Raw genomic sequence first — 27,999 nt, 5'->3', positions numbered from 1 at the left:
TTTCTACAGATAGACCACCAAGAGATAAGCACCAGTACTAGCTTAATATGTAGATGATGGAATCTGTCCAGTTGCCTCTACACCGATGAGCGAGCGAACAAATAAGCGACATAACTATATTCTAACTTGGACTAGATTAGACTTCGATATAAATGTAAGAGAATATGATCAGCACCCTAAATGAAAAAGTACACGGAGCATTAAAAGCTTGGAACATAAATACTTAAGATTACAAATGAGGGTGACCATGCTAAAGACAAGATTCATAAATCGAACTGTATCCTCAAACAAGAGATATGTGTCACAAAGATAAGTCCATATCGATAAGACAAATGTGCTGCCGGCAAAAGAATACACACTAAATTTTCTTGGCTTAAACAGAAACCTGTTTTGTCTCCCAGGCTAATAAGGTTATGCAAATCCAGTTTGCAAGCTGTGGAGTGATACTACGGATGTATGACGAGCGGAAGAAAATAAAAACTTAGGACACGCCGCAGAAGGGATTATCTACTTGAACAGAAAAATGTCACTGTTTTGCACTTAGCTTCAAGCAGAGACTTACGCAGAAATTTATTCGGAGGGTCCAAAGATTTTCGGGAGAACAAAATTCAATATGAGGATAAATTATATTAAAATTTGTAAGATTATCACTAAAATTAGACTAAATTTACAGAAAAGTAAGGATTTCGGGTTACATGCACAGGACCGACACGGCATAGGATCGACACGGCATAGGATCGACACGGCGTAGGATCGACACGGCATAGGATCGACACGGCGTAGGATCGACACGGCATAGGATCGACACGGCACAGAACCGAAACGGCACAGGATCGACACGGCATAGGATCGACAGCAGAACTTTCATACGATCGAAATAATAAAAAATACATTATTTTATAATTACGCAATATTAAGTAACAATTATTTTCTCAAGGATATATAGGAGAGAACCGTCATACGATCGAAACGGCATAGGAACGACACGGCATAGGATCGACACGGCACAGGATCGACACGGCACAGGGCCGACACGGCATAGGACCGAAACGGCACAGGATCGACACGGCACAGGACCGAAACGGCATAGGATCGACACGGCACAGGATCGACATTCTGTAGGGTGGTCAACACTTTCTGAAAATATCAATATCGCATATCCCTCACCTTGAATTTGTGGATATAAAAAATTGTAAGGATAAATAATTCTAAATGGTCTATTTTTTAAAAAATTATATATATATATATATATATATATATATATATATATATATATATATATATATATATATATATATATATATATATATATATATATATATATATATATATATATATATATATATACAAATTGTATAAAAATATTGTGCGTAATATATCCATGCCGTAATAAATACACCTTTAATTTTGTGATATTAAAAAAAATACGCTAAATAACTCCAATAGTTGATTCGAGGTTTTCAATACCGAATAAATAATATTATTTGTCTGATATTTTTATAATGCTGTAATTTTTTATGTATACTAAGTTGAAGTATGTACATGTAACTGCAATTTTAAAACTGTAGGCTTAGAATTTGCGTTTGGATTTTTTTTTTTTTTTAAGCGAAGCAATGCACCTATGTTAAGTTGCCTCCTTTCAAATTTCGAATTGAAATCGGAAGCCAATCGTTTGTTTTTCGTTTGTTATTGACTTTTTTGAAGAAAAAAAGTAAAAATCGTATCTTTCTTAAAACATAAAGAGATGTTTACAAAATAAAGTTGGTATATGGCCAAATTTACCCTTGTTCCTCCACTTAAAATTTTGATTGAAAATCAAAATCAATTGTTTGATATGCGTATGCTACTAATTATTTTGAAAAAGAATAGTCTGTTTCGAAAAACATAAAGAGTCTTTTCAAGAGAAATGGGTGATGGAATTTCATATTGGCTCCACTTTAAAGTCTCGAATCAAAACCGAAGACAAGCGTTTCTTATTGGTTGATTTTAAGAGCAAATCGCTTGTTTCGAAAAAATAGAGAAAGATATTTACAAAATAAATTTAGAATGTGATCAAATTCAATCTGATTCCTTTACTTACAAATTTCGATTCAAGACCAAAATCAATCGTTTGATATGGATTTGTTGTTGCTTGTTTGGAAGAAAAGTAATTTGATTCGAAAAACATAAGAATATAATTAAGAAATAATGTTGATGAAGGTGATTTGTTTCGGGGCGGTTTGCTTATTTTGAAGAAAAAATCACTTGTTTCAAAACAACCAGTAAAATATATCTATTTCCAGGATACATTTGGTGGTCAACTTCATACTGTTTTTTCTGCTTTTAAATATCGATTCAATACTCAAGCTAATAACATGTTTTCCTTTCTTATTGATTGGTTTGAAGAGGAAATAGTTTGTTTTGAAAATTATTACGAGTCATTTACAAAATAAGGTTGGGTGGGCCAACTTTTTGGTGGTATTTCAAATTTCGATTTAAAATCAAACTCAATCATTTATTTTTCGTTCGTTATTGATTGTTTTGAAGAAAAACTAAGAACCATTAAAGAAATTTTTATAGTAAAGGTGGTCACCTTCACAGGGTTCCTGCACTCCAAATTTCGTTCAAAGCATAAAACGGTTAAAATAATAAGAGAAACACAATCAGTACTCTACGCAAATGTTTAGGGGGTTCAGGGGCTTTAGGAACACAAGTTTATATATCAAGTGTTTATATATATAAACGTGCTAATATGATAAACGTGCTTAATTTTGCATAATACCTTGCTCAAGGGGGGTTTCAAAATCCTTAATCCCTTTACTTCAGTACGCCACTAAACATCAATTATAAGTCATTCGTTATCCAAATTGTACTTCTTGTACTGATTCAATCCTTAATTTTAAAGTTCAAAATTATATGAGCACTTATTATGCTATTGGAAAAGAGCACATATTTTACGACAGTGCAAGGTAGTTTCTTGTTTTAACAATTGAAAGAAAGGAAAACACCAATAAAAGTAATAATAATACCTGACACGAATTCCGATAGTAAATCATATTTTATTATCTTATTTGAAACTTTGAGAAAATTGAAGCTCTACACCGAATACAAATTGGATAATAAGCAATGCTTTATAATTGCTTGATAAATTTCAAATTGAGAACAAAGAGAGTGATACTGTTTAAAAGAAAGATTGGATAAAAACAAGAATTTTAGGAATGATCTAAAAAATGGATCAAAGTATTATGATCTTGGCTAATATTAAGTTTTGGATCAGTTACCATAAAATATTCGAACGGTCTCTAAATCGAGTTTTCTCCAGATATGTAGTTTTCCAGGCATAAGGAGTACAAGAAAAATTTCGATTAATTAAATATTTTGGATTTTTTTTATAACGGGCCACAACATTTTTGGACGGTCCCTAAATCGACTTTTCATATTTTTTACGCAATAAGCACATCACACTGAGTTAAGCGATATCTTGGGTTGGGTTACACTATATGTAGTTCTCCATATATAAGACATACAATAAAATTATTGATTGAATGAAATATATTGGACTTTTTGGATCAGGGGCTACAAACGTTTGGACGGTCCCTAAATCAAGGTTTCGTATTACTTTCGGAATAAGCACATCATGCTGAGTTAAGTGATAGTTTTGGTTTGGCTGCACTATATGTAGTTCTTCAGATGTAAGACGTACAAGATTTTTTTATTATTGAATGAAATATATTAGATTTTTTGGATCAAGGGCAACAGAATTTTTGAATGGCCCCTAAATCGAGCTTTCGTTTTATTCAGGCACTAAGCACATCATACTGAGTTCAGTCATATGTAACAATCACTCCACGGAGCAATTATTATTCTATATATTTTTTATGATAAATGTTGTTTGGGAAAGCCAAAATATTTTTTTTTTTATAAGTTAAACATCCCTTCTCTTAATCTTCGAAAACCGTTTGCCAGCGAGTTCCAGAAAATACGGTTGGTTGTATTCTACTCCTCCTTGGTCGCGCCGACCACCCACATCACTGAAAAAGGCCAGAAACGTTCCTTCGCACTTTGGCTACGAAGAAAGCACACCACTCCAGTTTAAAAAAAAAAAAAAAAGAAAGAAAGAAAGAAGCAGAGAAGTGGACAGTGGTCTCCAGAACTAACTGTCATCTAGTGGAAACAACGCCACCCTTCCAACGGACTTTTTAGAAGGGGGACATAAGCCACCAATACAACGACGAGTTTGCACTTTTAAAATAAAAGAAGAAAATTGAAAAAGAAACACCCGGGAGAAGTCAGTCAGTTCGAACTCCGTGGCACTAGAGGACAAACAAGTGATAACGAAACTACACACACATACACGCATTTTTTTTTAAATTGTAGTTAAGTGAAGTGCACAGCCAATATGATTGGCTAAATAACTTTAAAGTGGTATCCTGCGAGAGATTCATTCGGGTGCCGAGACAATTCACATATCTGCAAACTCTACACATATATATATATATATATATATATATATATATATATATATATATATATATATATATATATATATATATATATATATATATATATATATATATATATTCACTCTGCTAACGAACATTTTTTTTTTAAATTCTTCTTAATGAATCAGTGGTAGTGGCTCATTTTCTATTTTGTGTCCACATGTTTAATGTAAGTGAAATCAACTGTATATCAACTCAACTCAATCAAAAGAGGTTCTCAGTGATGTGGGTTGGAAATTTAAGAGGAACGAAATGCAACCAGGATATTAATACCGGTAAAAGACCAGAGACAATGAGGAGACCCTTGTTTCGGGATCCGAGATGTAATGGTGAAGCACAGTTTCCTAAGAAAGAAGTGGGACAACTAGAGAAAACAGCCCTCATCATATTCATGGAACATCAAAAGCATGTAAGATTTATGAAGATACTCGAGGTAAGACGTTTCCATTTCCTTGTATTGAACAAACTATTAGATGTGCGATGGACATCACTGTGTCATTTGCCCACTGTTATTACTATTGATTCCACCACCTTTTTGCGGCAATTCCACACCAAATCATGTGTTGGCGGAATGACCTCCAAGTTAATTATTCTAGAAATCAATAAACATTATTTCCCAGGACGTGAATTAAGTATTCAATAATTTTTTTTAAAGTGCAAAAACTATAAACTTGCTTATATCATTCAGATTTTCAGACTGTGATTTTTTTTATCTAACTGATTTATTCTATAAATGGACATTAATTTCCACGGATCATGTAATTGTATTGTTTCATTATTATTTTTTATATCAAATTAAAAACTATTATTTTCATCAGAGTTTTGAAGAGTGTTATGTCTAATCCAGACAATTTATTACAAATATTCTTGTATTTTTTTTATTAATTATTTTTTTTTATTTGTATACTTTTGTCCAATATGTATATATTTATTTCCTGTACGTATCGACAACATATTTAAGCAATTTGATATTCAGTGGTGTTACTTAAATTATATGTATATGTGTTTATGCTTAATGAGACAAATTTCTATCGATTCAAACTTTAAATCTCTTCTTTCACATGACTAGTCATTACAAAATTAAACACCATTCTAATTTTTCCTACTATCCCTTAAAGTCTCTTCTCATAGATAGCCAAGGCCGAGGCAAAATAACCATTATTATTTATTCTAATAAATCAACTGGTTGTTCAAATCATTTTAAAAATAATTTAGATAGATTTGACCACTTTGTATGCAAAAGAAATTTATATTTTTGGTTTTAACAAAAGAAATCGAGACCAAAAGCAATTCTAGCCAAAAGCGTAAAAATGTAATATTTCAGTTTAAAAACAACAAGAGTATATTTTTTAAAGTATCACTAAAATTATACACTTTGTTTGTTTTCATTATTTATTTAAATGTTGTAAACTACTTGTGGCTTATTAGAAAATCATTCTAAATAATTATTATTCGTGCACAGAAAGGAGGAAAGGAGGCTTGAATCAGCTTTTAATATTTAACAAGATTAAATCCTTTCACGGTCATAATATATTTTTTTTTAATCCAAAATTAATTATTACCAGATTCATATCTGTTGTAATACTAGAAGCGGTTCAGTATTCCTTTTCGTTCCTTTTTAGTGCTTTGTTGTTATAACTTCGATTTGGATTATTAAATTTAAAGTTTGTTAAATTTCAAATTTATATATATATATAAAAGTGAGATTTGTTAAATTCGCTTTCAAAATTGCCTTTCTCTGAAATTAAATTTTAACATTAAATTTGGCTGTTAACCAAAAAGGGTGTCTATTCATTAATGTATGTCAATATTTCACCCATTTCATTTCATGACTGGAAATTAGAGAACATTATCTATATTTGCATTACAAGTATGTAATCAGAGTGATCTTCGGAAATTCAAAATTTCTTTCAGTACATTTATTATTATTATTATTATTATTATTATTATTATTATTATTATTATTATTATTATTATTATTATTATTGCCCTTTCTGAATTGCTTTATGTAAATGCAAGGACACATTTTTACTTGACAGCTATAAGTTATGAATATTTTCATATAAGGTAACATTGGCTAAAATGCCATACTGCGTTACTCGTAGGGATGGGCTAGGGTAACCAGACGTACTGATTTTCGCAGTACAGTACTGTTTTTCAAAGAGCTGTCCTGCGTGTTGCGAAGATGTCTAGGAAATCGAGAAATATCCTTCTTCTTTAAAATGTCCTGCGAAATGTCCAGAGTTAATTTATTTGCAATATCTTAATGTTTCATTCTTTATTCACAATATTTTGAATCAAACACACTCTTTTCCTGAATGATGAACCGCTGTGTTTTTTAACACTCCTCAGAAGACTAGGGATGGAGAACAATCAACAAACCATTTTTTACAATACATCGCTTTTACTGAGAAGGCCTTGTTGAGATATCGGTAAAATAGGAAAGGTTTCTTATTGAACTTATGACAGTGATGCTAACCAAGTTAAATAGAAGTTCCTTTGTGCCGGTCTAAATTTTCTTTCATTTCTTAAAATAATACCACGCTTCGAAATTTATTATTATTATTATTATTATTATTATTATTATTATTTAGCCCAACACGAACTTTGACTGTACGTTCATAAAATAAACCAATTTGTTATTCATCAAAGCATTTGGAATTGTGTTTAATTCCTTTAATAATTTTGTTCAGTGCTTCTTCTTAACAAAAATGTTCATTAACTTAAGGTTAACATTAATTGAAATAATGATATGCGTATTGCCGACGCAGTAAGATATCATATACAGTACTATTATACTTGTGTCCTACTTTTCGATTGTTAGAATGTGGTCATCCTACGATGGGCACGAGTGAGTACGAGCGAGTATTCTTTGAAACTCGATTCGACTAAAAACAGACATCTTTGAACGCGATTCGAAAAATTTCCTCCAACTCGACTCGAATTCGGGTCGAGTCGAACCAAATCTGGTTTGTAGTTTCGAGTATTCTCTTCAAGTATCTTGCATAGACAATATAGGTTATCAATGATACTAGTACTACTACTAGTACAACTTTTATTATTATTATTAATAATAATAAATAATAATTATAATTATAATTATAACAACACTGTGTTTAAACATGAAAGAACTGTGTTTGAATACTAAAAAACTAGTTGATTGCTAACCTCGGTAGTCGTGAATTCTAGGAGTCAAGGATATTGTTCACGAGCTTGTGAATTTGGGTTGAGGGTTTAGGTTGAGTATTCGGGCTCGAGCCAAACATTGTTAAAAGTTATAGGGCACTGGCCAAATATCTTCAAAACTGTTCGGCCCGGGTTTACAATTGTAAACAACTTGAGCAGCTGGGCTCACAGCTCACTCACTATGGACCCGAACCGAGAAGTGAGCCGAGCCAACAGCTCACCGAACCGTGTCAGCAAGAGCCTTCGGCCCAGATGAGCCGAACCGAGCAGATGGTTCATCCAACCAAGCCAGCTCGAGCCGATGGTTCACCCCGAGCGAGCCGGCTCGAGCCATCGGCTCAGTTATTACTTCCCAACTGAGCTTCTTATTAAAAAAGTCTCTTGTGGTCTCGATATCGAGACGAGAAGACATGCGAGCATGTTTCCTCTAGTGAGCAACATTAAAAGTATTCCATATTACTACTTAGCTTACATTTCTCATGGCTTTCGCTTTCTAGTGGAATCAGGCCATGATTTCAAAACGAGTTAAAACGTAATAATAATAATAATAATAATAATAATAATAATAATAATAATAATAATAATAATAATAATAATAATAATAATAAATATAAGTATTCCATACATATAGAAATGCTTTTGACCAAGCACACAAGAAATTATATTTTGTCCATTTAGCACTATCATTCTTTTGTCACTCACAATTATTAATATTCATATAGTAAATATCTTATAATTCTTATATTTTAAAATCAATTGACAGGTCTCTGATTGCTTTTATGAGAAATAAATATTTGGTTTTATAGATACTACGCAGTGGGGATGATCGTGCGTTGTTTCGGTCCTATGCCGTTTCGGTCCTGCGCCGTGTCGATCCTGTGCCGTGTCGATCCTGTGCCGTGTCGATCCTGTGCCGTTTCGTTCCTATGCCGTGTCGATCCTGTGCCGTTTCGGTCCTATGCCGTGTCGATCCTGTGCCGTGTCGATCCTATGCCGTGTCGGCTCTATGCCGTTTCGATCGTACGTATTCTATGCATATAACTTGCACAGGCATAGAATCGACAGGAGTTTATAATTTGTAAGAGCAAAGATTAAACAGATAATAAAAATATTATTTTTTTAGGCACATGATTAAAAGTTAAATTATTTCAGAGCAGCGGCGTGAGAGCAAAACGGCACAGGATCGACACGGCATAGGATCGACACGGCATAGGATCGACACGGCACAGGATCGACACGGCACAGGACCGAAACAGGTTTCTGAGCTGAATTGTCGGTCGTATGCCGTGTCGATCCTGTGCCGTGTCGATCCTGTGCCGCATCCCCAGGATTTCAGGGGTCTGGACCAGCAGCGCCCACCATCTGCATACATTCCTGCCTTGAAGGACACCGCCAGGCTTTCGCAGAATCTGTCGGCAGTAGAACAATTCTCAAGACTGTAATAACGGGAACGAAAAAAAGTTCTTTATAAACATACCCATATCCACGAAAACTTCAGTCATAAAGATGTTTTAAGATGTTTTTGTAGCGGCAAGCTATTAACATTTTCTACCCACGAATATGGACATTAAAAGATAATGGGCAACTATTTTTATTTTGGACAAGATTATACTTTGAACCTCATATTATGTTTTTCAATAGAGTAATTTACTCAAGGTACAGTTATTTGTGTTTTGCAGTAGAGCAGAAAATTGTTATAATATTTAAATTTGTTGACAATCATTAGTGTGATTTTTAACTATTGGCTAAGCTAGCGTTTAATAAAAGGAAAAAAACATAATGGAATATGGGAAAAGAATCTCCTACCATGCTACATTGCTTCTGAGCCAAGTTACACAGAACTTTTCAAAGGTTATGTAATTAGGTTGAGAGAGAGGTAGGTGCCAAGTCGGTCGAGTTTTGCTTGCGGAATCGCTTGCTAAACATTGAATCTGAGAAGCCATAGTGCTGTAAATGTTTGTTTTCTAGATAACACGTATTATATGTACTGAACAAACACATTTTGTGTATGCGTGAGTGTACTAATATTTTGAACACCTTCTCATGTAGTTATCTCCATTTGATTAAATAGTACTTGAATATTAACAATTCTAATTAGTACGTAATACTTAAGTATTAACAGTTTAATCTCCAAATGTTCGTGTGCATTTAATGAAGTAACATACAACGTTTATTTCCATATTTCTTTTAATTTAATTGTTCGTACGTATCTAAATTTAATTAAGCTGTCAATTCCTTTAAAGGTATTCTTATCGAGAATTTTTAATATTTCGGTAATTAAAATCGATCTTATGTATTTGTTCGTATTTGTACGCTGTTTTGCGTATTTAAGCTCCTAAGATTCATGTCAAATTGAGTTTTAAAATTTTAAGTCGTGAATAATTAAGTTAGTTTCTTTAAAATAATTTAATTACGTTAATACAGCATTTCCTGTCCTCCGGAATCCGAAACCTCAGAACTCGAACAACTTGGTGGCGTGTCACCATGTAGTTGGTGGTGTGTCACCATGCAGATGATTTGTGATATACTGGTGCTAACAATAGGTACAGTAGAACGAATAATTAAATAAAGAAGTGGACCTAGGGGTCCATGAATGCTTAATGTAAATCAAATAAGAGGTAGGACTGCAGGAATTCGATCAAGTGTTGCAAATTTGACACGCTTCAAAATAGAAAGACGTAATTTCTTGGAAAGATTGTGCGAGTGGATGAATCTGATTCCATTATTCAACCCAGAAACAAAAAGGCAGTCGATGCAGTGGAAACCCAGATTCACTACCCCTCCAAAATAATTCTTCAGGTGGCATCCAATGAGAAAGTGCTGTACGCAGCCCATACACGTAAACACATGCCTGAAGAAACAGCCCGACTTGTATGAAAAATGATAAAACCACAGGCAAGTTGATCGTGTATGGCCTCGTTCATTCATGTTAAAAGTTTTCAAAATCTTCTGAAAACATGTTTGATGTTTTTGCCGTTCTGCGTGCATGTTTACCGTGTATGGGCTCGTTCATGCAAGGTGGCTGTTTTATATTTAGGTCCGCCAATCACGACAGCGGAAGAAATCACGTGAGTCTCTCCTCCGTCGCATGCCAAGGTCATGCAGTTGCAGAAAGAAAAAGCACGCGTTTCCTCGTCCTCCACATTTCTCAAACTACTTTGAGTATGTTGGACAGCACGTTGGTACGTGTGTGGGCAAAAAATTCTTTCAAGATGCATGATGAAAGAAACCTTTCATACATGTTGGTAATGCAAGTGCGTGCGTCTATGGCGCGCTATACAATTACGGGCAAGTATTTTCGTACACTTCTGGATACAGAATTTTTGCCAAAATTTACTGAGAAACGATCAGCAACAGCAAATGGCAATTTCACCCTCCACATGGACAATGCACCACAACACCGTGCTAATGTCGTGACCTGATTCTTGACTGACCGCGGTATTGAACTTGTCACACCCACCTTACTAACCAGACGCCATTTTGCCAGTAGATCATCGCTGGAAAGTACTATTTTCCAGTACCTGAAACATATCTCCGAAGTTACTATGCCACATGCTACACAAAATAGACGGAGCGATAACAACTGTGTATCAATACAGAGAGAGAGTTTGTTGAGAAATAAACACAAACTAGTTCCGTGTATTTCCTCGTTCTTGGAAATTACAACGAAATAGCACGTACTACTGGTGTGCACCCCGGAAGTTCAACTCTGAGGCAAGGGGAATCCATGCTCTTAATTGAAAGTTTACCTTTTAATATTTTACTTTAAAATCTAGTGTATTTTTCTATTAAAATCATTTTGAAAACTCAATTTTTTAAAAATCTAAGATCAGATTAATCAAGTTTATATTATTTTAAAGGGTGAAAATTGTCTTGGAACTCGAACAGGGTTCTGGAACGGATTCATTTCGAATTACAAGATATCATTGTATAATGTTTTGGGACTTCTAGGTTCAGTTGTTCCTGTTAATTGATAGATGTGGAGTTTAACGTTCTGTTCAGCATCGAGGCTACATGAGATGTGAACCTGTCTCTAAACGTGAGATCCGAACCACATTGAACACCCACCGGGAATGGAACCAGGGTTTTCAGCGCCAAAGGCTCACACACTAACCATGTAGCCATGAGGAAGTTCTTCAGTTGTTTCCGTTAATTGTATTCGTTGTTATTGTTTCGAGTGTTTGGTGCTTTACACACTTCTCAGCACCAAGGATGTGTTAATGTGATACTGACTACCTTCGTGGAATCGGACATCTTTCCTGTACTAAAGTCAAAAACTAGAATCATTGAACTCCCTGATAAACAAACGGTTGGCATAACCCAAATTCGATTCCCTTGGGAGCTTATATGGTTTGATTTGAAGTTTGTTAAAAATATAATCCGTGACCATGGTTTTGAAAAGAAACGTTAGCAACGAGAGGTGACTGTTTTAAGGTTTAGTTTCTTCACTTAAAATTGAATGCTGTCCCTAAACCGTAAGAAATCAATTACGTACGTATTATAATCTATGTGTATAACAAATCTGTATTGTCTATAATGTTCATGGACATTAGAATACGAATGTTTCTACACCAAAGAGTGGCTTTAGGATTTTAATTTTGGGTAAGGTTGTGGTCTTCTCTTTGCTTTGCTTCAAAGTCCAAAACTTCGGAAATTACTTTTTACAGTAGTAATGTTCTGTTCTGTATACTATTAAATAATCATAGACCATGAATATAAGCCTAATTAACACTTTTATTTTAACGCTGGCTTTGTTCCTTATATATTTGTCACCTTCTTGACGTTCATATTTTTAATTTTTTTGTGCGCGCGCGCCCGGGCCTATCCACTACTGTCAGCACCGTTCGTGACGTTAACAAGATATGGTTTATAGTGTTCATCAATCACATTTTGAAACATGCTTGAATGGGTATAATGAAAATCGAAAATATCCCTATTCGTCAGCATGTTCTGTGGTTGTTCCGTTGGTCTACTGCTCTCATTCAATGAACGCCTTAATCTATTCGTTCATTATATGCCTTTCGGACATGTTATATATATTCTAGAGTCTTTACTAAAGAAACTAATATAAAGCTTCCACAAACATCTAAGATCGTCAGTCATATTTAACTTGACAGTTTGTATAGAACCACTTTACTAGAAAAAAAATCCTAATTACAATACCAATGTTGCATAAGATAAGTAAGTTAGAATCTAGATTCCTTAAAGCTGACCAAAGCAAGAATCTCGTTAGTAATTTGTGTCACACTTTCGGTAATGAATATTTACCTTCATCAGATACTAACGTATCTCACGAAAGCTGTGGTATATTGACGGAACTTCAACACAAGTTGTCAATATTAGATTGTTTTGGTCAGGTTTTAGAATTTTATTTAAAGGTCCCCAAGCATCTACAAATTACCTGCACACCAGCGACATCTGTTGGCATCAGCTAGGAGGGAGCAAAGCTAGTGACAACTATTAACCTTACTGTGAACTATTAGGAGTGTGACTATCAGACTGAAGCATCTTGCTTTTATGATAAGGGTAATAGATTGATCCAAAACTAAAAGGAGCGGCATACTAATAAACAACATCAATCTTTGGACACCGTAATATAACTATTCCCTCATCTTCTAAAATATCTGACGTCGGCTATGGAAGTAACTTAGTTCAGAAAACATAAGAAATTATAATTTTAGCATATAGAAGTATTATCAGCACTTAAAAAGAAAGAAAATCTCTCTTGTCATTTCTTTTGAGTAAATGTGCATAAAGCCTTTCAAAATCAACGTGAAGTGTAAACCAAGTAACTCTAAACGCTACTTGACGTGATCCAATTGGCAACAATTCCATTTTGTCGCTGAATCATAAACCCCATTCAACAACAGCTGGATCCACGTGGCATGGATAGCTCTTTGATATGGATGCAGATGGACTCATTCGATTTGGCTACTATGTTCAGCATGAAGCAACAAAACGTGCAAGTTTTAAATTTTGTAGGAACTGTGAAAACATTATTTGCTGCGGTAGTGTGTCATGATGTGTTTTTTCGCTTACTTTGTGTTCGGAGCAATTAACATGTAGAATAGTTAGTTTTTTGAATTTAGTGTGTCTTTCAGCACCGATGCTATATGAGAAAACAACCTATAGTTTAACGTGAGATCCGAATCATTTGAGCTCCCACAGGGAATTGTAATATCATTTTTTGTGTATTTATTATTTTCAATAAAGATTTCTCAGTTTCCAGTTAATATTACTCTGCGTTTTCATGTGAAACCATATGTGTGTGTGTTAGATATAAATTCTGAATATCACCTATCTTTCGTTATTTTACTCTAAAAAGAGTTAAAATCATAATTTCTTTTGCAAAAAATCTGGCAACTCTAGTATATTCCTATCGTGCCAGTCTCACAATGAAAAGCCTGATTAGTGTATACTTCAGTATCGCACAGAATCAGTTTTTAGGTATTGAAAAAAGTTCTTAACTTCTCGGAAACTACGCATGAGGATTTACTCACATAATTTTCTTCAATTCTGTGACATCTATCGATTAATGTATGTTTCATCTGTAGACGCTTTTTTCTCATTAAACGCTAATAATAAATTATTGTATAATTTTTAGAGAGTTACATTCACCGTGATCATATTAAGGCATGTTTAAATATTTTTAAAATCAAAATTGATGTACAAGGCGAATATTTTGTTTCATTTTAGGTAGATGAATTGTATTCCGCTGTGTTGTATGAAATTCTGCACATCCTTGGCTGTGAATGCACTGGAGAGGAAGAGAAGAATAATCTATTTACGTATTTGAAAGAAGCCTTTAAATTTGATGATGAAAAACATAATACTTTGCTTGAAGCTGCCAGAGCGAAGGAGGTAAGAAAGTTTTTATATAGGCCCAGCAGCCATTAAGCTGTTTTTGTGAAGTAGCGGAGGAAACTAGCGTTAAATAAGGAGTTTGGTTTACGAAAAAAAAAAAAAAAATCCTATATATAGGGTGGCCCAAAAGTAGGTATACAGTACCGTACTGATCAGCTCATTGCATTTTATACCATTTCTTATTGTTATCCATCAGGTAGACTTAGTTTCTTTTATTATTTGTTCTTAATGTGTTTTTACTTACATCTTAAAGATCGTACACATCTTACATTTGTGTTTTTACTTACATTGGAAGAGCCGAAGCAAATAAACCCATAAACTCATAACCTACTTTTGGGCCACCCTGTTTGTTTATTCTATATGTCCTCGTGATTATTGGGAAGACAAAAGAATTGAAGAACTAGGTGATGGCTCACCATCAATTATTGTCAGGATGAAGAGTGCCTGAAGTTACGAATTGAATTCGTTGATGAACGTGATCTCAAGATAATGGGCAGTCAAAAATCTGTTCCTCGAGTGTTTCTATGGGAGTAATTGTACATATCATCTCTTGATAGACTAACCGCAGTGCTGTTGAGATTAACGGGTTAGTATAACGATCAGGATGTAAATTACTAATCTGTCCATGAAATACAACACTAAAATGAAACTAAATGACTTTCTTCTTAACAAATCTAAAGACTCAAATATTTTTCCATTTTCAAATATTCCTTCATCTTAACTAACGTGTTTGAGTGCGGAAATGGAGAGTGAGGAGAAATGCAAAACTTCAAACTTTACTTGCTAATCTTTAAATACGTGAAAACTAGTGTGCAGTATCTAGATATAATATTTGTGGACTCTAAAATGTAAGTGAGGAGTGTAAGGTTAGAAATAGTAAAAGAAGCATTTAGGAGAATAGTTTTGTTTGTAGATTTTCTTAAATAAAGGGTTGTGAAAGAAGTATTCAAGTATGGCGTATTGTATTGTATACGCCATTGCATTGTATGGGGCAGATACATAAATACTTTTTTAAAAAATGTTAGTAACGTTGATATGGAGCAGAATAGCAAAAGTTAGCTAGGCAAATTGGAAAATTAATACTTACAGTGATTATACAAAACAGGCGATTAGACTTATTAGCAAGTGTCATTAACGCCGAAACGAATAGATAAGCTTAGAATTTTCTAATTCTTACTACAAATTATTTAGAAAAGGGTTAAATTTGAATAAACGGCTAATCCATAAACTTGACATAGGAAAATGAAATAAAATAAAAATAAAATGAAGTAGCTTGAAGGATCATGTAAAAATAATTTATATATTTGAGTGTTACCTGCTGATATAGTTTACTATCCAAATAAAGGTTAATCGTAAGTATAGAGATACAGTACAACGGACCGAAAGAGGTTTAAATTATTTTGGGAACGAATTATTATAATAGTATTGCATATCGTTGCTTCATTTCACAATTTGCCTTAAAATTCTTGTACTTTTATAACGTCTGTTTAACTTTTAAAAATAATTACTATAGAAATTCTGAAATTGAATCAACTAAATTTCATTAACTGTTGAAGCATCAGTATGTGTCTATACTAAAATTTTAAAGACCATTATGTTTATTGCATTACATGGTGTAAACTAATGTATTATTATTTTTTATATATATATTTGACCTCGGTGACCCATTCAGTAATCTGACTAAAATGAGAAAAGTCGTACTCAAACATACCTAGGTAAAACAGCTAATCAATTTAATTAACTCTGCTGCTGTGCATGTTATATGTGGACTAATAAGGGTAGAATCGTGACAGTTCGACAAATTTGCAGTTATGATGAAATATTGATGCATCGTCACGTTATGCATAAAATAGTTTCATTACATACTTTGATTTTTGTACGCTGATCCGTCTTCTGGGATGAAAACTCTATTATATACCCAAATAGCAAGACTCTGTCTCTATAAGTACGAGGAATATTTGAGAATTTCTCAGAATTACATATACGATGTTTATTTACACCCTGAAAGTTTTAATTTTCAATGTAGGATTTCTGAACAATAATACATTGGTTCAGCGACGGCCTAAAGACTTTGTCGCCGAAAACCAGATTCCTGCAGAATAAACGTATTCGTCCACTGATGTTTTAGGCTCTGAGCAAAATCTGTTATTCAATAAGGCACTTCTATTCAGCTTCAGGAGTGGATGGAAGTCATCTGGCGATCCTGGTGTACCATATCGTACATTTCTTGGATAATGTCTAGGACAGATTTTGTTCGTAAGTTTCTGTCATCTTCCAGGCTTTCACAAGCGCAGCCAAGTCAGAATATGTTTCAAATCACCATGTATTTTTATTGCTTTTAGGGTTGTCAGACCTTTTTTGTCGCTTTTACTATGTGAAATAATATATCATCATATATCGGCAATAATCTTCCTTTCTCTCTCAATGTCGCAACCCTAATATTCTTCATACCATTGTTGACCAAAAATTTCATGATACTTTGTGTTTGAAAATTGTGATTTTTTAAAAACACCACGTACGTATTACAATTCCACAATAACAATTACCTATAACTTCAGTTGCTGTTCATCAACTCGTACACAGATGCAAAATTATTTTAACGGAAGACTGCCCATAATAAGAAGTTCTGTTTGGAAGTAGTGCTGCAATCTACCAGTCACTCCAAGAATATTTCAAATAGCTTTCGTAGTAACAGAGACAATATTTAGTAATTACTCGTTTAGAATAATTTCAGTAAAATGTTAGTACAGAGAGTATAAGAATTATTCAAACTATAGAATTGTCAACGCGGATACACATGATTATTTGAAATTATTGACGTATCAGATTCAGTTATAGTGAATTTAATCATGTCGGGATACGAACATTTTTTCTAAAGAACTACTTCTTTTCACCAAAATTATTGAACACTTTGCAGGATAAATAGGAACAGATTTCAAAGGTATATGATAGCTTAAGAAGAGATCGTATTTCTGATACGACGAATCTCTCTGGTTTCATCTCAGGTCGTTTCAATGTGATTGTCTTCGTGTTTCTTTTATCACTTCACTAAATTCTCCATTACAATTCACTTGGAATCATCATTTATCTCCTTTTATAGTTTATAACGTTCAGGCGTATATTAACATTGTATACCTGAATTTTAATTCAATATAGCCCACATTTATGTGAATAACTTTGAAGAGAGACATGTAAACTACTAGTAAATACCCTTGAAGTTGTGCGTGGGATCTGCTAGATACAAGTTTGTAAATTAAATTTATCGAGTGTAAAAAATTTAGTTAATGGATCCTTTCATGTGTGAAAAAGAGGCAGGATTTTCCCCCCTCCAACACCGTTCGCAGTTGCACAAATCAAGGGAGAAAAGTATGTGCAATGGAACTTCTATCAAAGTGCAGGAGATGGCTCCAAGCCAAATTGTGCCCTGTTGTCTGGCTCTTAGCCTTAGGTTTAAACCAAGACAGCCTTCAAAGAAATCAAAAACAAAATAATACAAGAATTGACTTTGGAAAGACAATAGCAGAGGATAACGAAAGAACCTTTGTCTAGCTGCATTCGCTGTCTGTACAATACATCCATCTCAAATTCTCGTTTACCTTCTCTTCTTCTGCGTAGTCTTGATGGAGGTGTCTCATTGATTCATATTTCCAAGCATTTTCTATTTCGAGATAAACGAATACTTTGAAGAACCGACATTGAAAGCAATGTTTGGTTTATTCCGAGCCAGCCAGTTTTGATACCGTATATCATACTGGTGTGACGTAAACCCAGTGTTCGTTGACTGTTTATTCTCACCCTCAGTCAACTTGCCTGACTGCTTGCCTTGATAAAACAATTTTAGATTCGGTATGTGCGAATTCGTTTATCAAACTTGTATATTAATGTACACTTATGTATGGGGCTTCCCAACAGCATTTAACACTAATATTTTGTTTTTAAAAAATCACATGTAGTCTTAATGAACAAAACATCCGGTACAAATACTAAATTTAAACGATATCTATAAATTAAAAAATGGAATGGATCTTTCTCTTTTAGTTTAATGACTGACGTTTATACTCCGAGGCCAGGGGAGACTGTGATGAAGAGACGGATGATAATGGTGGAATATAGGAAAAGGGAGAAAACTGAAGAATCCGAGAAAACTCATGCATACGGTGTTTGTCCGTCACCAGGCCCACTTGATGGGAGTTGGAATCGAACCAGGGACCCTACAAACCAGAACTGATCACTCTACGGCAGCCACTGCGGTCTTTAAAAGATAAGGCTGTCTACAATTATAGTGTTTGTGCTATCTTTGCTTTTTTAGCCCATTGACTTACATGGAGAAACATTCGTCTCGTTTCTCAACTGTTTATTATTAATGTTGAGTATATGTTGACGAATGTTGCAGGACTGGTAAATCTTTTGTTACTCACACAATAGTCTTTAAACCAAAGTGGTTAGCAACTTTTTCCTACCACATCTACTAAGTTTTACTTATCACAGTTTTGATCTTCTGTTATTCTGGCAGGTTCTTGACACACTTCAATGTTTATACTTCTATCAATAGTTTCATCAGGAATATTACTACTTTCTTGATTATTCTGTACACCACTTACTGTACTACACAACTCATAATGTACATTGTTTGTTCTGTAGTACTTGCTCGGTGATTTTCTCAAATGAATTTCCTCTTCATATTTGATTGTTTACATATCGTACAACAGTGTGGTACTTGAAGGGGGAAAGGGAGAAATTCCCAGGCACCTCTGAACACTTCCCCGGAACCTCGTTCCCTTTGTGCTTTCTAGAGGGGGGGACTTGGTAATGACCCCAACCTTCATGTGTAATTACAAAAGTTAAATTTATATACAAATAAAAATTGTTGTTTTTCAACTTCTAATAAGGAATCTGTATCGAAATAGAATCTACTCTTAGAAGTTTTAGTACAGTGCAGTGGCGTATTTAGGGGGAGGGCCATCGGGCTCAATCCCCTCCCGAAATAAATTTGATGGTTTTTCGCATTCCATGTAGGGCTACAACAATAATCCTTTTCATAATTTCTAATAATTTTATTAACTTTCCATTTTCTTATACTCTATGTTCACAAATAGATCTAATACTGCATTTGTCAAATTTCATTCCATGTAAGAACTCTATTCTTTTTTCTATCTTTCGTCCATTCTACTTTTCTTTTTCTTGGTTGTTACTTTCTTTCGTTTCTCCTATCATAGTTTTGACCGTTGTTGGTTGTGATTTGAGTCGGCCCTCGTCAGTAACACCAAAACTAAGAGAAGCTGATAAGCGAAACTAATGTTCCACACCAACTTGCACGGATATCAACATAATGGGACTTTAGTTATTATAGCAAAGGAATATTTACATCGTTTAGTTATAAAGAAAGGTAAATGTTTGAATTAAAGAAAAACGAGAGGGAAAATAAGTAACCCGGGAAATTAAGTACGTCAAGATGCTTGCTTTTTTCTTCTATGAATAGACTAAATGATTAAATTCACTGTTAAATTTTTGTGTGTATTATATCACATAAGATTCACAAGTCTGCAATTCTTGCCATTAAAACTGAAATCAGTATATTTCAGCTTCAACTTGTCTCAACATTTTCTTTCAGGTAAAAACGTACACAGATAAAACTGAATATTTCCACTTTTTCTAAATTGAAATCAGTTAAGTTGAAATGAAATTACAAATATTCAACGTGTGTTTGTAGGAGCTTCATTTCGGATTTGCCTGGGAGGTAAGATCCTCCACCGACATACGAGTTTCGCGTTTTTTCCTAGTACAGAATTAGTCAGTGGCGTATTTACGATTTTGTTTCGGGGAGGGCTTTGCTAACTTTCGGGGGGGGCTTTGCCTGAAAATGTGAAAATTCTGCAAGATATTTCATATACTTTACTATAGTAAGTAAGATTTCGGGGGGGCTTAAGCCCGGAAGCCCCCCCCCTATATACGCCACTGGAATTAGTAGACAATTGATTAAAATATTAATTCTCAAACTCAGGTGGGCAATTCTCTCCCTTCTTCCCCGTATTGTGTATAGCCCTCCCCGAAACAAAATCCTAAATACGCCACTGGTAGAGTGAGTTATCTGAAACGCTGAAAAGTAACATCATCTGAACAGTAAACAGATTGAGATGTGTTTCAGTCTCTCAGGCAGGGGCGTAAATAAGGGCCCCGCAGACCCCGCATTAGGGCCTCAAGCCATCAGGGGGCCCCAAATCGTGAAGTGGAACCTAGAGAAGGAGCCCCGCTCCACGCTGTCTGGGGGAGGCCCCCAAGCCTTTAGTTACGCCACTGCTCTCAGGTTTAGTTCTATGTTTTCGTTGGAAGCTATTTTACTGTGAACAATGGATATAAGACAGTTTTTAACGAATGTGTGTTCTACTTTTTTTTTTGTGTGTGTAATACACCACTTTTAAACTAGAAGGTTAACTACTTTGAATATTCATAATAATTGCGGTTATGCATATTTGTAACTTAAATTTAACATTAGTATTCTTGTGATTACACCAATTAGAATTATGAGCACAACGCTCTCACAGAAAATACCCAAGATCTTTTATACACTATGTACGTTAGAAAAACTGATTTTTCAAGTTCTTTGTGAGAAAAATACTGTGAACTGAGATATTATAACCTTTTCCATATTGTACAGGGGTATTTTCCTACACGTTTCTTTTGGAATGTGTTGAGAAATTAACACAGTCTGCAAGACAGTGGCATATTTTATGGACTATCGGGTCTACCGGCAGCACCCCTAGAATATTACAAAATAAAGTTATAATATGAACTAAATTATATTAATAATTTTATAATTTAGTATCTTCTTTCAATGATAAAAGTTTCTGAGAATTGAATGTATTTAGAAAGATACTGAATTCTTTGCACGCAGCCTGTCTCGCGTACTTGAGAGGTCTTCAGTATGACAACGCAGCAGGAACCACTCTCTACCTACTACAGTAAGAATCGTATCAGAGCATTCCCCTTCGCTCCACCTTCGCCCACAGCATATGAATGAACGGGCCTCTAGAGAAATCAGTTTCTTGGGCGTGAGTGAAGAGTAAAAGGAAATTACACGAGTAAAGACAGTGAGTGCATTTTGGGGGTCACTGGGAATTGTTTTGGACATCATGAGCCTCGTTCCGTAGCGATTTGCGTTAACGCAACGAAAATTTTGTGTTTTACAGTAGTTTGCGTAGGTTTACAGACTGAGGCTCCTTCTTTCCTAATCACCTATTTCAACGTTTATTATTACTCGGACAGTTTCCATTTGCTCTGGTGAGTAGGGTAACCACCTATCCTATGCAAAATGTAGTGATAGTTCATGCAACAAATAAAAGTAGAAATGTACGATCGTTTTTCCGTAATACTAATAAGATAATATAAGTCTTGCTAGTGAAGAGAAAATGATATTTATCTACTTGATAAAAGGATGGTGTAAAGTTTTTTTTCTTGTTTTGAAGATTGTATAATAAAGTGGAAAAAGTCTAATAATAATAATAATAATAATAATAATAATAATAATAATAATAATAATAATAATAATAATAATAATAATAATAATAATGTACAGGTGTTATAAAGGTTAGTGGTAGCCCAAGCCATCAAACCAGTATACGCCACTGCTGCAAGAATATACTCTTAGTGTGGACCTAAAATATACTTGTACTAACTTCCTCCCCACCTCGAAGTGCTTCAATTACCACACTGTCATACAATATACAGTATATTAGAATCTGTAATGCTGAAACTGCTACATGAGAAATTTCTAGTGCATTAAATTAATTTATTCTGTTGTACGTAAGTCGGAGAAGAGTAGGCTGGAGCCTAGGGCGGCATTTTTGACACTCACCCTAGGCGCTAACCCGAGCCTGCCTTAGTTTTAACAACTCTTTAGGTTTCGGAAGTTTGACAGAACGAGGGCCGCCTTAACTGACAGGACAGCGAGTGCAGTTAGAAACATCATTGTGGCCTTTATGTCAGCACCCGAGCATTAAACAATCATTTGTTCGAGTTAGGTCTATGTTGCTGCTTTTTTCTTGCCCGATTACCTCATGGCACTTATTCATCGCCGAGAACGTCTTCGGTGGTGTCGGAAGAGGCTGAACTAGTGAGGTAAATAAAAGGCAATGAGAGGGCTATTCAGTGATGAGAATATTTTTTCTCAAAGAGGCAGCCTTAGATGAGGGAGAAATTCAATACTGTTCACACTCTCCATACACTATTATTACCTGGAATTCTACTATAGATGGTAATCGACTATCCATTTCATATCTTTTTTGGACAGTTTCTGGCATCTCAGCTTCTAATAGGATAACACACGTCCCCGTACTAACAGAACAACCCAGCGTCCTCTAGTTGGTGTAGCTTCTCTGGCTTCGTAAGTTTCCGTATGTAAAGCCGATTCGACTACGTGCGGACATGCTTGGAAATCATCGTCCAACTACGCCAACTTCTGCATCGAGCGTAGGATCCGATATAAACACTGACCACTGATCGAACACCAGTTACCTGCCCGAACATCTACTTGTGTAGTGTGCGAAGGATAGTTTCATTTGCTGTTAATTCGAGCACTCTTTGTTTTCGAACAGCTTATATGACATGGGATATCGGATCACTATAATCTCTTGTGTATCGGGGTCAGATTTTATGAATTCCTATATACATTTTAATCAATTGTCTAATAATATACCCATGAAAAAATAATTAGCTCTACTTACTTCGTAGTCCCCTTCTCTCCCCATCCCTCCGCACCAGCATCTGAAATGACGCTACTGGCCTCTGATTTTTTTCTTGCCAATGAGTACGGCAGTGGCGTAGGGAAGGGGGGGCAGAGGGGCCGCCCCCCCAAAGAGGTCCGACAATGTACTTTGGTACTTTGATGTTTGTAATTTTTTATATATTTTTATGTTTATATATTTTTTTTTGTTTGTAATTTTTCTATGTGTACCTATAACAGCACTTGCCCCCCCCCTCCAAACACACATCCTGGCTACGCTACTGGAGTACGGGATCATATATAAAATATCTTCTGCCCTTTTACTTCGTTCCATACGCAAAACTCTCTTTTGAGTGAATAATCTTTACTTTTTGCACGGAAGTATCGGATTCAGTTCTTAGTGCCATATAAACTTCAAATCCTAAGTTGAACTGCACATTAATGTATCCTTTGAAAAAAGAGTCTTTTAAATTCCAATCCGTATTGCCTTTCTCTGACATGTAGTACTAATTATTACCTGCAAGGGACGCACAGGCAGGTTTTAGGGCACAGGTTGCGCCCTTGAGATTTTTTTTTTAGGCGACATTATTTTTGTTAAAATTTCAAATCAAATTTGAATTATACCATAAAAATTCCTTTTAAGAACACTAAATTTAATCAATTTATTACTATACGAAGCAAATTTATCTTGGTTTTATCACTCAACTCTGGTCTCCTCTAGTACTTTTTTTCCTTTCTTTTCGAGAAGAGGAAGACGGGTAAAATTTGTGGGAGATTGCGCTCAAGAACTTTCCGAAACTCTGATTACGTGTCTCGTAATGTGTCAAATTAATGACACGTGAAATATTCCTGAAATCAACGAGTAATTCTCAGATTCCTCTGAGTGATTATTATTGGGAAAATGCTATTGAGTGAAATATTTTGTCAATTTCTTTCCCATTGTTAAAGAATACATCTTCAGATTAATTGATAGCGTCACACTTAGATGATGAACTTAGCAAGAACAAATAATCTCAAAATCATTCACTAGTGTACTGAACCTCCTATTTTGGATTTACCAAAAGATTACGTGTGAAAAATGGCATATTATTCTTTGATTTCAGGAATGTATTTTAAAGAAGTTAGAAATGTTGCTACTTTAATGTTGTTGTCCACCCACTGCTACTTAATAAACATGATCCACACAACGCCGGATATATAATTCGCAAGTCGATGCTTAGGCGCGGGAGATCCGGGTTTGATCCCCGGTGAGAACTCATTTAGTTCGGATCCCACGTTCAGCTGTAGATCCACGTCTCATATAGCCCTAGTACTGGACGCTAAACTTCACTCAACTAATCAAAGTCGAATCTCATGTATTGTACTGAAAGAAATACATATGTTTCCAAACAGTGGCGTACTGAACCGGGGTTCGAGGAAAGAAGTGAAAAAGACATAAGTTCCAGAATAGCACAGGCTAAACAAGCATTCAATAGGAAAAGAGGACTACTAACATCAAGAAATGTGTCGCTGGACGTTCGTAAACGATGTATTAAGACATTGGTATGGAGCGTGGCGCTGTACGGATCAGAGACGTGGACATTGAGAAAAGCTGAAATATCCGAGCTGGAAGCATTTGAAATGTAGTGGTTGGCGCAGAATGCTGTGCATATCATGGACCAATAAGAAAAGGTATGAAGACGTACTAAAGGAAGCAAATGAAGGTCGACAGATCATGAAGATTATAGGAAAAAGAAGAAACAACATGCTTGGCCATCTTATTCGACACTCCGATTGGATCACTGTGCTGATAGAGGGATAGGCAGAAGGAAAACCAGGAAGAGGAAGACCAAGGATAGAATATCTAGATGCAGTTACGGAGAAGATGCCTTATCAAAGTATAAAACAGCTCTCCCAAGCGAGAGAAAAGTTTTAAAATTTCCATGTTGCCTACCTACCTATGGTTGAGGTGAGCAAAAAGATGATATTAAGATATACACGTACTTATTAATTTAATGGAAATACCTGGACTTGAAAATAGATCAGGTTTCTGTGTTGGCAACGGTCACGCAGCGACCGCAGCGCCAGGCTATTGGTGGTGATGAATTATGGAAAATTCCGTACTAGGTGAGGGACAGCAGAACGGCAGTGCGCAGTGAGCTGAGCGGACAATGGTAGTGTAAAAGGGACTGGCTCTGATTAGCGAAGAGGGCAAATTATTGGCGCTCAGTTATGTAGTTCTAATGTGACGAAAGTGGCAAGTGTGTTCGATGTATCGCGGGAGATAGTGTCCAAGGTGATAATAGCCTATAAAACACGTAGCAAAACCACATCGACGTAGATGAACTATGGTCTGAAGAAAACCCTCAGTGACAGGTCTCAAGGAACATTAAAGCGGATTGTGACTCAGAACCGTCGTGGGACTGCAGTGTGAGTGACGGAGGAGTTAAAGCAGCACCCCACGCGGCGTGTGTCGACAGAGTCCGCCCGAGTTATATGAATTGGATTTTTCTTTTTGGCTATACAGATTTTTTTGTTCATAGGGCGGGGTGGGTTGCATGGGTGAAACTGATGATATTGTACCATGACTCTTTAGCACGACGCCAATGGTGACGCGAACATGCAACATGGACCACTGATGACTGGAAATGTGTATTATGGTTGCTTTAGACCTAGGGTTGGTTGACTCATCATTCACCTTATTTCAAGGCACGGCCTGAATTTGTGTGGCGGACGCTTAAAGAAGCGTATCATTCGCAATATTTCCGACCAACAGCGAAACATGGCGCCGACTTTGTGATGCTGTGTGTAGTGATGAGCGCAAGAGTCTTGGTCTTGCAGTTTTTGCAAGAGTCTTGCATGCAAGACCAAGACCAAGACCAGGAATCTCGATGCAAGACCAAAACCAAGACCAAGACCATACCTGCAAGACCAAGACCAAGACCAAGACCATACCTGCAAGACCAAGACCAAGAGTCTTGCACAAGTACCAGCATTACTTGATTTTTTTATATAATAGAATGTAAAAAAAAGAGAAGATGGATTTCTTGGCTTCAGTAAAAATGCTGCTGGAGTGAATGTGTTCCAAGTAGTTTATGCAATCCGTGTGAGTCAATCTGCCCCTGTAGCATATAGCTATAGTATGTCGTTTTCTGCATTGATTGTTCCCGTTTTCTGTAGATATTGCTCGTTTTCAAACCACACAGGTGTCATGTTGCGCCATGTGAGCTTTTTTGGTGAACAAACACTATGTGCGTGGATTTTCTCGGCTTTTTTCCGTTTCCTCCTCCTTTCTTTATTCCACCATTTCAGTCATTTCTCATCATTATCGTCTCCCTTAGCCTTGGCGCATAATCGTGGGACGTTAAACTAGATACTTCATTTCATTTCAAAGCGCATATAGTGGTGTTCCTCTTCCAAAACTAAAGAGAAATGTAGTATTGAGCATCAGTAAGTATTGAACATCGGTAATACCGTACACCATAGATGTCTACTACATGGGTATGGCCTTGGCTCCAAGACTTGGAAATTTTTAATGTGTGCTCATAAAATTAATATCGAAATAATATTTTCATGACATTGATAAAAGCTTACTGCATGTGACCTCAAGTTTGATTTCATGGGCGAAACGCTGAATAATTGTTTATCAATATAAATTTTAGCCTCCTTAGGTATACGGCACATCGAGGATTGAGCGATATAACATTATACTACAATAAATCTATATTATAAAATTGAAAGTGACTATTCTTGTGACTCCTAATCTCTTGAATCACCCGACCGATCTTGATCAAATTTTCAACATGGATGAATTTCAATATGTATAATTACAATAATTACAATACACATATATATATAATAATTACTTTAACGAAAGAGACACTGACCAAAGCTTAAAACTTTACTTTATTTTAAATTATAATTTGTAACTGTTTCGGATATCTAGCATATCCTTCTTCAGACACGATCGTGTCTGAAGAAGGATATGCTAGATATCCGAAACAGTTACAAATTATAATTTAAAATAAAGTAAAGTTTTAAGCTTTGGTCAGTGTCTCTTTTGTTAAAACAATTAATCCAAAGCCATGAATAGTCTTACTATATAATAATTACAATAATTACAATTATGAAATTACAATATTCAAAATTTCAAATTTCCGCTTTTGTATTCATTAAGCATTTTTCTTGTGTGATGAACGGACAATTATATTTGTTCTATTATAAGCATTCGTCTCTTTCTGTAGTAAACACGTAACAGTATAACTCCATTTGGGGATCCCCCGACTAGGTGGTGTAGCAGGGATCTGTTTCTCAAAACTAATCTTGTAATACTAGTGTGAAACTTTTCAAAACCAAACATTTTATATTTTGCTTATACCATGAAATCATGGCAAATTAGAAGTATCAACGTTAGTATTTCGGAATTACTTTCATTGTAATTCCATTGTTTCTTCATTTTCGAATTGTAATAATAATAATAATAATAATAATAATAATAATAATAATAATAATAATAATAATAATAATAATAAAGGCTAACTAATTTGAGAAATAGACCCCAGCAGAGATAGGGTTGCCAACTATGGAAAATAGGGAATATTGAGGGGGCGCCGGTTTTTCTAAGATATAGGTTTAAGTGTGAAGTATCTCTGTTCGGACCCCTCCCCATGGGAAGGAAAATACTATCGTGAACAAAAGTGCATTAGCACCTGTATTCTGCATATCCTTAGTACATTCACTAATAAGCTTAATAGATACAATGCGCTATAA

General features: G+C 35.2%; 1 protein-coding gene across 6 annotated transcripts in view; it reads left to right on the top strand.

Annotated features, from left to right (window-relative positions):
- The window catches only part of stac (C2 and C2B_Munc13-like domain-containing protein staccato), a 335,805-nt gene that overhangs the window by 239,487 nt on the left and 68,319 nt on the right, over nucleotides 1-27,999 (top strand). For all 6 annotated transcript variants that reach the window (XM_081766345.1, XM_081766336.1, XM_081766354.1 and 3 more), the window contains exon 3: nucleotides 14,364-14,528. In XM_081766345.1, the coding sequence (XP_081622471.1) occupies nucleotides 14,364-14,528 (165 nt within the window). The remainder of the gene's footprint in view (nucleotides 1-14,363; nucleotides 14,529-27,999) is intronic.

The sequence above is a fragment of the Thermobia domestica genome, chromosome 1 (genome assembly GCF_964235325.1).
Source record: "Thermobia domestica chromosome 1, izTheDome1.hap1.1, whole genome shotgun sequence".
NCBI classification, from domain to species: domain Eukaryota; kingdom Metazoa; phylum Arthropoda; class Insecta; order Zygentoma; family Lepismatidae; genus Thermobia; species Thermobia domestica.
This window is presented reverse-complemented; position numbering and strand designations above follow the sequence as displayed.